General features: G+C 34.6%; 1 protein-coding gene across 3 annotated transcripts; it reads right to left on the reverse strand.

Moving 5' to 3' along the window:
* Window positions 1-7,159: 7,159 nt before the first annotated feature.
* On the reverse strand, window positions 7,160-9,715 carry LOC106779896. 3 transcript variants are annotated; one of them, XM_014668107.2, is made up of 3 exons: window positions 9,563-9,715; window positions 9,183-9,232; window positions 7,160-7,770 (listed from the first exon to the last, which is right to left on the reverse strand). In XM_014668107.2, the coding sequence occupies exon 3, from the start codon at window positions 7,757-7,759 to the stop codon at window positions 7,505-7,507; it is 255 nt and encodes an 84-aa protein (XP_014523593.1). In that variant the 5' UTR covers window positions 7,760-7,770; window positions 9,183-9,232; window positions 9,563-9,715; the 3' UTR covers window positions 7,160-7,504. The 3 variants fall into 3 exon arrangements, with proteins under 3 accessions (XP_014523593.1, XP_014523592.1, XP_014523591.1); XM_014668106.2 differs by having other exon boundaries at window positions 9,166-9,232; window positions 9,563-9,714; XM_014668105.2 differs by lacking the exon at window positions 9,183-9,232 and having other exon boundaries at window positions 9,563-9,711.
* Between the last annotated feature and the right edge of the window lie 6,962 nt (window positions 9,716-16,677).

Raw genomic sequence — 16,677 nt, forward strand, 5'->3', positions numbered from 1 at the left:
ACATCTGTTGTGATTGCATTACATATGTTCTGGAAATGGAAAGCCACATGCACTTTGATGAACTTATATTGTGTGGCAAATCTGCATGTCTTAAGTCAACTCCATTATTAATAGTGTCGATTAAGACTAAAGACTTTGCACATATTTTCAAATACAGTGCTATGTGAGATTTTACATTGAAAAGAATTTCAATATGTACAGATGTGTCAAAGTCGACTGTGTACTCTATGCATTTGACTTTGTTAGTTGTTTTATTTGTAATTTTGTTATGCTTGTGAACAATAACGACTATATTTTCAAATGTTAGTTAAGCATTGAATGAGAGTCAATTGTATTGAATATGGAATTAATTTGTTTAACTTGACAACTACTACTTTGACTTAACTGTTATAAATGTCAGAGGACAGTCGACTGTATTAGTAGCTTAGTTGACTACATGAGCGTCTAATTTATGGAAATCTATAAATAGACGAGACCTGAGTTATTCAGAGAACTTTCAGAAGAACTGATATTTTCATATTCTGTTTCAGATTGATTCTTTGTGATTTAGAGCTCCAGCAACTCATCAAGAAGACGATGGAAATCTTTCTTTGAAGAGGTTCTGAAGGAGAATTCAGCTGTGCTTACTGCTTGATCATTATCTTCACAATTGAGGTGTTCTTTGGTTGATCAAGGATCGTGTTACTATCTGCTGGGGAGATTTTTGTACCTGTTGTGATTACAGGGGGTGGACTTGTGGAGTCTAGACACTTTGAGGATTGTCCAAAGTGGGTTGAAGATTGCAGAAGAGGGGATTCTTGCTGCAAATCTTCTTGTGTGTTTCTGCCTATATTTTGGTTAGAGGGTTAGAAAGGTGTTTTATATTTTTGACGTGGAGGTCTCTATAAAAGCCTTGCTGTAAAAACCTTGACCATTATAGTGCATTTGCTTCCTAGGATTGGAAGGACACTGGATGTAAGCATTGAGGTCAAATTAGTATAAAAACCTGTGTTTGAATAATCTACCTCTACTCTTTTACTTTCAGTCGACTCTGTAATTTGCGTAGTCTACTTTAATATTTCGCTGCACTTAAATTTTTCATTACTTGAAATTCTATAAATTGTGCAAAGGTTTCTACTTTGTGAAAAAGATTTTAAAAAGACTCTGATTTTGAAACCTCACCAATTCACCCCCCCCTCTTGGTGTTCAAACGAAGCCTACCTGTTTTCCAACAATTGGCACCAGAGCTAGTTTTCGTAAGATATTTGAAAAACTAGTCAACTTCTATTTTTCTTGAATCGACTATATACCTGGGGATGGCTTCCAGTTTTCAAACTTTTGGTGAAGGTGCATCTATAAACAGACCACCTCTATTTACTGGTGAAAATTATCCTTTTTGAAAAATCAGAATGCAAATTTTTCTTGAATCCGTGGATAGAGGAATTTGGGATGCATCTTTGAATGGTCCCTTTGAGCCTACTCATATTGTTGATGGAAAAACTATTTTGAAAAAATTTTCTGAGTGGTCTCCAGAAGAGAATAAGAAAGCACAATATGATGTAAAAGCCAAGAATATTATTGCTTCTACACTAACTGTTGATGAATTTTTCAGGATATCTTAATGCAAATATGCCAAGGAGATCTTGGATGTCTTAGAAGTCACTCATGAAGCCACTGATGAAATCAAGAGTGCAAGGAAGAATTCTTTATTTCAGGAGTATGAACTTTTCAGGATGAAGGCTGGAGAGACAATCTATGAAGTCTAGAAAAGATTCACACACATTGTAAATCACCATATGGCTTTCGGCAAAGTGTTTGACAAAGAGGAAATCAATATCAAGATATTGAAGAGTCTGAATAGAAGTTGGCAACCAAAATTCACTACAATCTCAGAATCCAAAGACCTTACAAGCATGAATATGGCTACCTTGTTCGGCAAGTTAAGAGAACATGAATTGGAACTAGGAAGGTGGAAGGATGAAGAATTCTTGATTGAAGAAAATAAGTTCATTGCTCTAAAAGCAACAAGCAAGAAAGCCTCAAAGTTAGAGGACTCATATGTAGAGATGGACGACAAAGAAATGATGACCATGATGGTAAGAAGTTTATTCAACTTATGCAAAATAACAGTCAACTTACTAACCATGCAGGTCACAGTAAAGCAAAGAAAGGCTTCAGATGAAATGTTGTCCAATGCTACGAATGCGGGAAAGAAGCACATATCAAACCAGATTGTCCAGAATTAAAGCCAAAGCAAAAAGCAAATAGAAGGTTTCCACAGGACAAAAACAGAAAGCACAAAGGAGCTTATATTGATCAGGGATCGTGTTACAATCTGTTGGAGATTGTTGTGCCTGTTGTGATTACAAGGGGTGGACTCGTGGAGTCTGGACACTTTGAGGATTAGAGAGGTGTTTTATATTTTTGATGTGGAGGTCTCTATAAAAGCCTTGTTGTAAAAACCTTGACCATTATAGTGCATTTGCTATTTGGGATTGGAAGGACACTGGATGTAGGCATTGAGGCCGAACTAGTATAAAAACCTGCATTTGAATTCTCTATCCCTACTCTTTTACTTTTAGTCGACTCTGTAATTTGCGTAGTCTACTTTAATATTTTGCTGCACTTAAATTTTTCATTACATGCAATTCAAGAAATTGTGCAAAGGTTTATACTTTGTGAAAAAGATTTTAAAAAGACTTTGATTTTGAAACCTCACCAATTCACCCTCCCCCCCTCCTCTTGGTGTTGAAACAAAGCCTACTTGTTTTCCAACAATGTTTAATATTATATGCATTAAAAGGCATATGCAACCTCTTGGAGTTAAGATAAGGTCGACACTCAAGGCCTCTTCCAAATTCGAGCTTTATTGGTAGTTAAAGGGGTATAATGGCTATATCTCGGTTGTTTTGGCATGATTTTCCACTCTGTAGCATTGTGAAACACCTTTAACTTTTCCATTTGCATGAACTTTGCAGGTCGAGTTTTGAGCTCATCCAAGTTGGCCACAGGATTTTTGCATATATTGTCTACAAAAGGCCTTAACTTGAGAGTAGTGATTAGATAATGTAATGCTATGTTCAGATTTAGATTGTGTATATTCAATGCTACTTTCTCAAAGCATTCCATGAACACCTATAATGACTTCCTCTTCTCTTGGCAAATATTAACCAAGGCTAACGAAGTAAGATGATAGGGCCTATTAGTGGCAAATTGTATCTCAAAGCGCATAACCAACATTTTGAAACAGTTTATAGGGTTGGGAGGAAGGAGGATGAACCAACTTAAAGTTTATCCTTTTAGAGATGTTGGAAAGAAGCAACAAAATATAATGTCATCCATTGTATGCAACCCGACTTGTGTCGTAAAGATGTCGATTATGTTCCTCTGGATATGTCCTTCCACCATATCGGTCCATAGCCAAACCTTTCCAGCTTGGAGGAAGTTCAACCTCCATAATCTCGTTCACAAAAGGATGGCGTCAAGATGTCCTTGTTCCCATAAAGACTTGATTAGTAATAGTTTGAATCCGAGGTCCTTCCCTTAATCGATGGGCCTTCCCAATCCTTCCTTGTTACTTGCCTATGTAAGTTTTCAACATGATGGGAGGATTCTTCCATTTGTCTCCTTATTCTCTTATTCTTCTCCCTCAACGCGTTAATCTCTTCTTCATTCTTATGTCTCATCTCCTTTAACTATGTATGCATCTCCTCTTGCATCTCTAGCAACGCCGCATTCTGATTTGCCATATTTCCTTTGGACACCATTTTCTCCAAGTACACCTCGACCCCATGATGGACATCAAATGTGCTTATATGAATCGAGTTATCCTAAGAGGTCTTGAATATTGTTGTTGAGACATTTAGGATGTTCTTTGCTCTGTTTTCCAAGATGTCTCTTGCTACTTGGTTGAACCGACTAGGGAGCAGGTATTTGTAGGCACTCCGACATTTAAGTAAGTGGTAATTAAATATTGGATCATTTTAGTAAAAATAGGTTGCACAATATATCTTTTTCCTATGAATGAGTCACCTTTATATACCTAACCTTTATTAATCATGTTGTATTCACTTTAGGAAAGTTTAATCCCTTTATAAATGCTAAAGAATGTTTCACCGTTACTTTCGTAACAACCTATCAATTTATTACTATATTGTCATATTTTTGGTATGATATCAACAAGCCAAGCCAAGATGACCTCGCCCTCATATGCTAATTTTGGTCGAGATGACCTCAATAACCTATAGTACAATAAAAAAATAATGTCTTCATCTTTTTTCGTGACTAATTATTTAATTAAGTTTTAATTAATATATAAAATATAAATATTGAAAAAGTATGTATACCATTTTTTTGAGAAATTACTTTTAGATTAAAAAAAATAAAAATGTAATTAAATTTATAATTATAAATATAATTAAAATTACTCAATTATAATAACATAAATAATAGTTAATTTTAAAGGACTCAAATATATTCCAAAACTACACGATGATTATGGCATTAAATAAGTATGTTATGTATTATGGGGTTGATGTAAGATTTAGATGAAAAATCATTATGTGTTAGTTGTTGAGACAATATTATCCAATGCAATTTGAGTGAACAACAATGTAGCCTTAGATTTAAATACAATGTCTTGATCTATTGTCATTTATAAAAGTGTCACATTGCCTAAAGGTTAATAAGAAGGGATTAAAACATGACAACTTAATAAGTGTTGAATATAGTGAAAAAAACATGTATAGAATTAATCTCTCTTGTGTTGAATACACACACATGGTCCTCTATTTAAATAGAAGAAATATGGGATAAGTCCAAAATACAAATAAGAAATAATAACAAACTAACTAAAGATAAAAGATAAATATAAGATAAAGAAAATATATCTAACACTCCCCCTCAAGCTAGTGCATACAAATCGTATATACCAAGCTTATTACTAATATAATCCATAAAGACTCAGTGAAAATATCTGCTTCTACACTCGAGTGACACCAAATTGCTAATGATTTGCAAGACAACATAGAAGACAAAATACCGATCCAGAAAACTCCCCCTGAGCAACAAATCTAGGAGGTTGCTCCATGTAAATCTCTTCTTGTAAATCGCCCTTGAGGAATGCCACCAGTAAATACAGAGGTAATTGTTGGAGAGTCATCACGACTATAAATAAACTAACAAAAACCATCTTTTTCATGAAAAAAAAAATATATGAACGGGTCAAATGGATTTGTGACAAAAATGAGATGTCAGAAGAGACAGCAACAGAAGAAGTCATGGGTGAATAAGAGAGATAAATATTAAAAAATCCAAGATTCTCCAATCAAGGCACAAGAGCGACCTTGATGCTCTGAATAACTGCTTGAGAGGAGACGAGACGTACGATAACATACAATAAACCTGGAAGAGGAAAACGAGCGACCTCGATGCGATAAATTGCTACTAGACATGCCACAACGCACAACGAAAAAGGGAGCAAATCCATAACTTTAAAAGGCGCTAAGAGCGCATAAAAGCTCCAATGAAAGCGTCCTTGATGGCATGATGGTCGCCTAGTCGAGACAATCAAAACCATGTTATTGTCGGTCAAAACTAGAACTTCAGTAGTGATAATAGACGACGGCACTGCCGGCAGCGGTAGATGACACGGCTGCCGACAGCAACAGGTGTAGTGGCAGAGAGAGCAGAAACTTTTTCCTCAAAAGAACTTGGCTCTAGATACCATGTTGAATATAGTGAGAAAGTATGTATAGAATTAATTTCCCTTGTGTTGAATAGATAATTAGGATCCTCTATTTATAATAGAAGAAATATGGGATAAATCCAAATACAAATAAGAAATAATAACAAACTAACTAAAGATAAAAGATAAATATAAAATAATGATAATATCTAACAATAAGAGAAAGGAAGAATATAAAGTTAGACCTTGTGTATATATAAAATAATGGGTTTGAAAGGGAAGGATTTTGAAATTTTGGATAAGTGAAAAATTGGTAATTTGCGTGAAATTTAATTAATATTTGAGATTGAATTGGTTTGATTTAAATAGGAGTGAGATAAAACTTCGATTAAAAGAGAAATATTGATATGAAATGTCATACAAAATAAAATTCATGTTAGTTATATTTATATACCTATAAATAGGTTAATTTCTTTTCAATTTTTTTTAATGTAACGATATAGACAGGAATGAGATCCATTTAATTATTAAGATTAAATTAATTATGAAATATTCTTGCATAAATGTTATTATTAAGGTTAGATTTTGATTTATTTTTTTAAACCATAAATATGTTGCTCCAAAAGTCATACGTTAGTAGAAATGGTAAAATAGATTAGTGATCGATTATGGTCCGATTTATCATTGGTTTAACAAAAAATAAGACGGGTCCGAATGAACCATCATCCTAAAATAAATTGAAATTATTTATCCATCTTGCTATTGGAAGAATCGATAGAGCAGTTCAATAATTTCTTTTAATTATATATATATATATATATATATATATATATATATATATATATATATATATATATATATATATTAATTTATAAATATTTTTTAAGTTTGCAATTAATTAATGTTTCCAATCGAATAAATTAAAATAATTATTACTTTTGTATTGATTTACTTAACAAATTAAATTTCAAATTATTGATTTACTTAATAACCATTTTCACATCCTTCCATTTTATTAATAAGCTCACTCTTATTTAATAAACTTTCAAAATATTGGTTTAATTAATTAGAACAATATATTTTTGTTTTTTTGTGAAAGTATCCAATAAGGTTAGTACACTCACTTTGATTAGAAGCACCACATATTATATGTGAATATAACAAATATCGTACCATGTTAACGTAACATTGCTTGAATAGCACATGATTTCTTACACCATTTAATGAAACCTTTATTAAGTAGTTGAGTAAGTTCAAGGGAGACCACTCTCAATTAATTGTTTTCGATCTTATCTATTCAATCTAGGGAGGATTTTGCAACGATGAGGATATATTTCAGTTTTGATTATTGCTACATATACAAGACATGTGTATCGTTTTTAACGTTTAATTGCATTTCGTGTTTTATTTTATTTTGCTCTCACCTACATTTGATTGTGATATCTCACATTGACGTGTGGTGATGACTAAGAAATTGTACACCAAATCCTACCCTTGCAATGGCAAAATTTTAAGAACTCACTCAAAGAAGAGAATATGTTCACATCATTACAAATGTTGATAAACTTCCTAATGTGACAAACCACATTGCCAGCACACATGATATTAAGAACAGAACATGATTGAACAAAAAATTCTATTGCATACAATATAGCATGTTTCTTCGTCCACTGGTGAGTTGTGATCAACATTAGTGTTTCGGAATACGACCATCTACAAGAATTTCTTAGTCAAACAAAAGCCACAACATGCCTACCTTCTCTTGCTCACTGAACAATTTAATATTATCTTAATGCGGCTATAAAATCACGCTAATTGTCTGTGTCATACAGAAATCGTCTACTTGAACAAATGAGCAAGATCAGGATCATCCAAATCCACATCCAGCCATCCATTCAACTTCATATATTCTACATAATGATCTGGCGGCTGCACTGGGCGAGCACGTTTGGGAGTAAAGCTGTGAATTCTTGCAAGGTCTTTGGCAAGCCATTTAACATATGTCTGGTCCACAGGAGGAACAATTTTGAGTAATATTATGTCATTCTTTTCTTGCTTCGCCGCTTTGTCTCCCCTGACAAATTTGTTTCCCATGACAAATTAACCTGAATGAAGATTTTTGAAAAATTAGTTGTACAAGGTATTTGAGTGTAACTAGCTGAGTTGATGTATACTGCAGTTATTAAACACTAAAATCGACATGTTTAGTTGGCATGTGCTCCTAAATAAAGCTTGTGACGAACAGAAGCAGCAAGCAACACTAGAATCCTGTTTTGAATGAATTGTTTCAGTCAAGTACATGCAGGAAACGTGCTTATCATAAAAGCATTAATGACAAAAGCTACTTCTTAACAAATTGTTTTGGGCTTGGATGTACTCTTGCATGAGTACGAAATGATAAGTTATGCTAGGAGATATTTTAACAAGCTTCTGTTTGATGAAATTACTGATAGGTACATATTTGAAATTACAGTATCAAATGTAGAGAAGTTAATAATAACAAATTTAATAATTTTACAAAGTTTAGGTAAGATACAACAACATAGAACATCCAAAATTATCTCACATTATTTTATGAAAGACCTGGTACTGAAGAAACACATGATAGCGCATTGCCTCAACCGTGGAATTTGATCTCTATAGTTATAAATATAGTTGATACGAGTGTGACCTTGTATGGACAGTGTCAACCATCCATAAAATGTTAAAACCAACTATTTCTCTCCTTGACCCAACAATTGAATCTGTCTGCTGGAAAAAGATTCTCATACAGTTTAATATAGCGGTCAATAAGTCCACTAGCCAATTTCAGTAACAATACTGTAGCTTCTGGTTCCAAAGTCATTACATACAACTTGTATTGTAAGTGACACCTTCTACTACCTCTCGTTGCTAAACTGAGCAACAAGCATTAACCACACAGTCTATACTTCTGGCAAGATGCTTAGTTGACTTATTCCACTGAATCTTCTAAGCAGTCTGATATATATCAAGGGAACAGTTTCCTTGCTTACATATTTATGCTGCTTTTCTCATCTCTAAGGCAACACTACCAAGACTTTTGGTTTTACAAAAGATGTTAGTATAATGTAGATAACTTTTTTACATAGCATATCATGATTCTCAGACAAAATTTTCCTAGTTTCTTTCGTTCCGTTTCAACTCCCCCAACCCAACATGGTACTATTCAATCAACAGAGGCTGCTGCTTTATATTATTGGTGAACAATTTCTTCAAAAATAACTTGTAAACATAGGCACCACCATTGAGTATTAAAAATTTTTTGAACTGAAGGTTGGCATAAAAAAGAAAATCAGTCCAATACTGGTTTGAGTAGGCAAAGTTAGCCATTTCTAAGGTGGCAGATGGCATGAGATAACTCACAGTACTCTCACGCACATAAGTGATTTCTTGAAGGTGGAATCAAGGTTATAGCTTATAATAGTCGTCTTTTCCTCCTAATAAATCATTAATATGAAAAGGTCGGGAAAGAACTATGCCTGATGAAACATCTCACAATTACTCAGAAGTCAGAACAGAGTTTCAAAAGCTCGCTCCATAAAACTCCTATAACAAGAACAAAAATAATAACAAGGTGAGTGAGACAGAATCACAATCATACCTTGGAAAAACCCAAATCCAAGTCCTAACCTAAGTCCCTCTTTCTAAAAACACAGAATAGTTCAATTCCAACCAAATATCAAGATGCTAATTCATAACACCACAATCACAAAATGCAAAAAAGATGCGTAACAAGCCACACAACGAATTTAACAATTGAAAAACAAAATGAATGAAATAAAGATAAAACTAAAATTACAAACACTAACATTCTCAGAAGCAATAATCAAATTGGAAACTTAGCACGAAAAGTTAATCGCATTGGAACATACATACCTTCGCAGATGGTTCGACGATAACTGGTTCCGAATTATACAGATGATTCAGGGATGGATAATACAAGGACGAAAATGGTTCATCTGCGCCACAAGTTCACTGGTTAAATTATTTTCCTGCGATTTATTAAATAGTTTTCAATTGTGTATATATTTTTTTCCCTCACTAATTTGACATTCTATTTGTTTTATCAACTACAGGTGGAAATATAGGTGCTACAGTCCACATCTTTCACATTAATAAAAATATACATTTCTTTTTTATATTTATTAAATAATTGCATTTTTCTTAATTTTCATTTTATATATGTTGGGTTAATTTCACATTCTAGTTTTATTTATTTTTAAAAAGTAGTAAATAAAGAAAATAATAGTTCTTCATCAAGAACTCATGCACCACCATAACATCAAAGATAAATTAAAAAACATATAAAAAAGCATTACATAAATGGTTTTCTTTATTGTATAATATATTTAATTTGATAGCCAAGATGACATTATACATAAATGATACATCAATACTTTCCCTCTTTTTCTAATAATTTAACATAAAATATTTTTTTAACAATATTTTAACATTATCTATATCTACATGTTGTGTGCTTGAGAACCATTGGAGAGGGGTATGGGAGAGTTGTGGACACTAGAGCAGAATTGGCTTTTAATGTCACCCATTAATAAATTATCGACCGGTAGCAGTTTCGTAAATAAGTCAGGTCTCTAGACGTCGATTAGAAGGGGCACCAACGTCTATAATATTATAGACATCAAGGGCCCTCCTAACGGACTTCTAGAGGCTTGACAAGTAGGTAAAAAGTCATTTCTTTCCGCCATCTAGACATCAGATCCCGCCATTCCGACGTCTATATGCGACTATAAGCGTCTGTTCCCTCCTAACTGACGTCTATATGTCTGACAGTAGGTGAAAAGTCATTTCTTTTTGCCATTTAGACGTCTGATCCCCCAACTCCGACGTCTATATGCGACTATAGACGTTAGTGCCCCTCCTTACTTACGTCTATAGTCTGACAGGTAGGTGAAAAGTTATTTTTTTTTTTCGCCAAGTAGATGTCTAATCCCACCAATCGATGTCTATATGTGACTATAGTCGTCAATTCCCAGGACATCCGACGTCTACATAATAATTTTGAAATTGAATCAACGTCATATTAGTAAGGTCCCCGACGTATAAATAGACGTCGGGGACTTTGGCAACTGATGTCTCATTTCTTGTTAAATAAGTCATTCGCAAATCAGTTTTGCGCGCTTTATTGTCTTCCTTCGCTTTTTCTCTCGTCTGCATTGCTTTTCAGGTGCGTTTGAACTCTTTTGAACAGTTTAAACTTCGCTTTTACTCCGATTAAACTTGCTTTTGAATCGTTTGATCTCATTTGAACCGATTAAAATGAGTTTGCGTTGTGTTTTGGTGCAGTTTTTCTCGTGTCTTTGTGTAGCGTAATGCACCTTCTCCCTTTGCTAGTTTCCTCGTAAGAAAAGCTTGCGTTTTTTGTATCTTTTATGGCATTTCAACCTAAAGCCAAACTTGGGTTGTTGCCTACTTCCACTCCTACCACCAAAGAAAAAGAAAACGGTGTCACCGTATTCTTTTTCTGTGGCGAAGAAAAAGAATACGGTGTCACTGTATTCTTTTTCTTTGGCGGTTGGAATGGAACTAGGCAACGACCCAAGTTCGGTTTTGGGTTGAAATGTCATAAGAGATGCAAAAGACGCAATTTTTTCTTACAAAGAAACTAGCAAAGGAAGGAGGTGCTACTACGGTACCCAAAGACACGAGCAAAACTGCACTAAAACACAACGAACACTTCATAGACGTCGATTAATGTCATGCCCGACGTCTATAGTTCCCTTAGACGTCGGTTTCTGTCATGTCCGACGTCTATATAGTGCCTTGAGACGTCCATTTTTGCCATGTCTGACGTCTTTATAGTGCCCGTAGGTGTCGGTTTGTGCCATGTTTGACATCACGTCAATGAGATTAACTGACATCTATAACGACGTCGAAACTGCAGAATCTGACGTCCCATTAATGTCACCCATATTGACGTCGGATGTGACGTTAAAAGTTTAAAATAATAGACGTCTAAAACCCTTTCTACACTAGCGGGAGCATGCTAGTGTCATGAAGCATATCAAAGGACATACTTACGCTACCAAAGGTGGATAACATGGAATTACGAGCAACCTCCAAGCCAAGGAAGAAGGTCAACTCACCAAGATTCTTTATGCGAAAAGTTGAATGTAAGAGATCAATGATATGGTGTATTTCCTCAAAATTATTTTCAGTGAGCACGATGTCATCATAAACATAGATGAGAAGCTCAATGATGTGATGATGATCATGTTTTAGAAAATGGGAATGATCAACTGAAGAACAAGTATAATTATTGGAGAGTAAAAAATTATCTAGTTTTTCATACCATTGACGTCTAAAGAGCATTGTAATTTGCAGACTTGGTTAGGAGAGGTACGAACACCTGGTGGAAGTTTCATATAAACATCTTCACGGATATCGCCATGGAGGAACGCATTGTTCACGTCAACTTGAGCATACAATTTTGAGAGGAAGCGACAACGAACGAAGACGAAGGTTGGTGAGCTTGGCAACAGGGACGAACGTATCTAAGAAATCAAGACCTGACCTTCAAACTGGTTATATCCCTTGGCGACAAGTCACACCTTATAGCGTTCAACAGAGGCGTCAGAATCATTTTTAATTTTGTATACCCAGTAGCAACCAATGGCGATTTTATCTTGCGGAAGAGTAGTGAGGGTCAATGTGTTGTTAGCAGTTAATGCTGCAAGTTTTCCTTTCATGACAATTACCCAGTTGGGATGTTTAGAAGCTTCAATGTATGATCGTGGCTCCACAGAAGAAGAAATAGAGAAAATAGTATGTTTAAAAGGATTAGACAAATTATTTTAGCATACATAATTGCTAATTGGATAACGCATAACATGATTAGTTTGAAAGTCATGTAAATATGTTGGAGCTTTGCATTGTCTAGTAGAATGCCTAGGTGCAGATATTGATGAGATAATTCAGTATTTTGACTAACAAGAGAAGTATCAATTAAAGTGTCATGATCACTATTAGATGAAATGTTTATATTATTAGATGTATCAGAAACATTATTGGGCATGGGTACAAAGTCAAAATATTACGAGATGGAAAAAAAAAATCACAGTCATGGTTATAATGTTGGAATATAGGTTGAGATAAGGAGTTTGAAGCATCATGAACTTTGTTGTATGGGAAATTACTTTCATGGAAAACAACATTGCAAGAGACATTAATTTTATGGGCCTGATCCATGAACTTTATAAATAGAGCATTCAGTCAGCTTTTAAACACAGAACCAAAGTTATCTTTTCTCCTCTAAAAAAAACTTTATTCTACAAGCCTTTCTTAATTTTTCTTCTTTCTTTTCTTATCTCCTTTTATTTTGGGTTTATTCTTTTACTCTCTTTAGAGTTCCTTGCTAGTTCTGAGATCCTCAGAAATTCTGAGAAGTTCCTATTGTATCCTGGGGGGTTGCGTAATACATCGCGGATAAGTCCTTAAGGGCAGTGATCTACACGCCTCAGGAAATATTTGGTTCATGATCTTTTTCTTTTATTGCCAGCTTATACAACAATCTTAAGGACTTATGGCTGACAACAAGTCAATCCCGGAGAATCAGAATACCGTTTAGGGAACTCAGACAGTCTTCGCGAAACATTTATCGGATGTATCAAAAATCGAAGCCTTCTCTGGTCAGAATTTTCAACGCTGGCAAGAACGTGTGTCAACCCTGTTAGACACGTACAGAGTCACCTTTTCTCTTTCATCTTTAAAACCGGACTCTAGTCTTCTTCCAAATTCAAAACAAGTTGAAGATTGGGTTCATGTAAACAAGGTATGCCGCAACACTTTACTTAGTGCACTTTCTAACGATTTGTTCGATGTGTACTTTATAAGGAAGTGAAAGACATTTGGGATTCGTTGATCCTCAAATACACTGCTGAAGATATAGTCAGACGAAGGTTTATTATTGGGAATTACTACCGTTGCGAAATGGTTGAAGACAAGGACATAAAGTCACAAATTAATGAGTACCACAAGCTACTCGAAGATATCAAAGCGGAGAACGTTCTTCTACCAGATGAATTTGTCTCACAGCTTCTGATTGAGAAATTGTTGCCTTCTTGGAATGATTACCAACAACAACTAAAACATAGACACAAGAAAATGTCACTTTCACAGCTTATCACTCACATAATCGTTGCAGATACCAATAGGAAAGACTGTATTGTTGGAAAACAGGTAGGCTTCGTTTTAACACCAAGAGGGGGGTGAATTGGTGAGTTTTCAAAATCAAAGTCTTTTCGCAATCTTTGATTCAAAGTACAAAACATTACAAACTTTCTTGAATTGCAAGTAATAGAAAATTAAGTGTAGCGGAAAATCAAAGTAGACTATGTGAATTGTAAAGTCGACTGAATGAAAAAGAGTAGGGATAGAGAATTCAAACACAGGTTTTTATACTGGTTCGGCCTCAATGCCTACATCCAGTGTCCTTCCAGTACCAGGAAGCAAATGCACTATAATGGTCAAGGTTTTTACAACAAGGCTTTTATAGAGACCACCACATCAAAAATATAAAACACCTCTCTAACCCTTTAACCAAAATATAGGCAAACCACACAGCAAGACTTGCAGCAAGATATCCCCTCTCCTACAATCTGCAACCCACTTTGAACAATCCTCAAAGTGTACCAGACTCCACGAGTCCAACCCTTGTAGTCACAACAGGTAACACAACAATCACCACGGATGCCAACAAGAATCTTGATCAACCCAGAAACACCTTAATTGTACAAATTTTGACCAAGCAGTATGCGCAGTATAATTCTCCTTCAGAAATGTTTCAAAGAAAGATCACAACCGTCTTTTTGATGAGTTATTGGAGCTCTAATCTTCAAAGAAACAATCTGAAACAGAATATGAAAATGTTAGATTTCCAAAATTTCTTTGAAACAACTCAGATCTCGTCTATTTATCGATTTCTATAAATCTGATGCTTCTGTAGTCAATTACGCTACTAATAAAGTCAACTGTATTATAACAGTTATAACAGTTAAGACACAATAGTAGCAATTCAGTCAAACCAATTAATATCTCAGTCAATACAATTGACCAACATTCAATGCTCAACTAACTTTTAAAAATATAGCTGTTACAGTTCATGAGCATAACATAATTCTAAATCAAGCAACTAATACAGTCGAATGCGTGGCGCACACAATCAACTTTGATACAATAGCTCACTTTGAAATTCTTTTCAATTCCAAATCTCACATAGCACTGTTTTTGAAAATATGTGCATAGTCACGAGCTTAATTCGACTTCTCCCATATTGAAGTCGACTTATAGCTTGCAGTTATGCCACACAATGTAAGTTCATAAAAGTGCATGTGGTTTTCATCTTTCAAAACATGTGTAATGCAACCAGATATGATGTAGCATATACAAGCTTAGTAAATGTGCATTCACATATCAAGATAAACATAAAAACATGTTTAACAAGATATCAAACAATAAGCGATAGAACATGTAACACATAAACAATACATGTGTTATTAAAAATGTGTTGTCATCATAAAAAACAAGAGTGATATATATATTGTGTTGTCAACAATCTCAACATGTACTACTACGAGGGCCAAAGCTTTGTCTGCAAAAGCAAATGTGGTAAAAGACAAACCTGCTCCAAAAATGTAGGAACATAAACCTGATAACAATAGGAAAAATTATTTTCTAAAATCTCGTCCCAGAGAATCTAACCCCACCTTTAAGAAGAAAGGAAATTTCTTTGTATGTGGGAAGTCGGGCCATCATGCACCACAATGCAAGCGCAGAGCAAGAAACGACAATCCTCCTAGGGCCAATATAGCCGAAGGAGATGACATGATTGTTGTAGTCGTTTCTCAAGTAAATCTGATGACCAATGTGAGCAAGTGGGTGGTAGACTATAGTGCTACCAAGCATATATGTGCAAATAAAAGTGCCTTTACCTCTTACACTAGTGTAGGGGATGGTGAAGAACACGTCTACCTCGATGATTCTAGGACCACTCTTGTTCTGGGAAAAGGGAAAGTTCTTCTCAAACTCACATCTGGAAAGACTCTGGCCTTGAGTGATGTGCTACATGTGCCATCAATCAGAGTTAACTTAATCTCTATAGCACTATTGGAAAAAATGGGGATTAAAGTGTCATTCGAGTCGCACAAGATTGTAATGACAAAAAATAATGTTTTTGTGGGGAAGAGATATTGTGATCATGATCTCTTTGTACTTAACATTTCTGAAAATATTACTAAATTGTCTTCTTCCGCTTATATTGTTGACTCTTATGATATATGGCATGCTAGATTAGGACATTTGAATTCTTCCTAAGTTATGAAATTACAACGTCTAGGATTAATCAATGTGCATGATAAACAAAGTAGTCAATGTGATATATGTATGGAATCAAAAATAACAAAGAAAAGATGTTTTGTTGTAGAACGCCAAACTGAATTGTTAGGACTAATTCATACTGATCTAGCTAATTTAAAACAAACCACGTCTAGAGGAGGTAAAAATTATTTTGTGACCTTTATATATGATTATTCTAGATACACCAAAGTTTACTTAATCAAACATAAAGACGAAGCCTTTGATGTCTTTCTAACCTATAAAGTAGAAGTAGAAAATCAATTGAATAAGAAAATTAAGAGGATTAGATCAGATAAAGGTGGTGAGTATATGTTGTTTAATGACTTTTGTGTTAAAAAAGGTATCATCCATGAAGTAACCCCACCACATTCACTTCAGTTTAATGGAATAGCTGAGAGAAAGAATAAAACTCTTAAGGAGATAATGAATGCAGTGCTTATTAGCTCTAGTGCACCTGATAACCTTTTGGGAGAAGCCTTGCTTACTGCGTGTTTTTTACAAAATAGGATACCTCATAAGAAAACCGATAAAACTCCTTATGAGTTGTGAAGAGGTTATCAACCTAACCTTAAATATCTAAGAATGTGGGTGCCTAGCTAAGGTGATGTTACCCGATC

The sequence above is a fragment of the Vigna radiata genome, unplaced genomic scaffold, assembly GCF_000741045.1.
Source record: "Vigna radiata var. radiata cultivar VC1973A unplaced genomic scaffold, Vradiata_ver6 scaffold_73, whole genome shotgun sequence".
Lineage (NCBI taxonomy): Eukaryota > Viridiplantae > Streptophyta > Magnoliopsida > Fabales > Fabaceae > Vigna > Vigna radiata.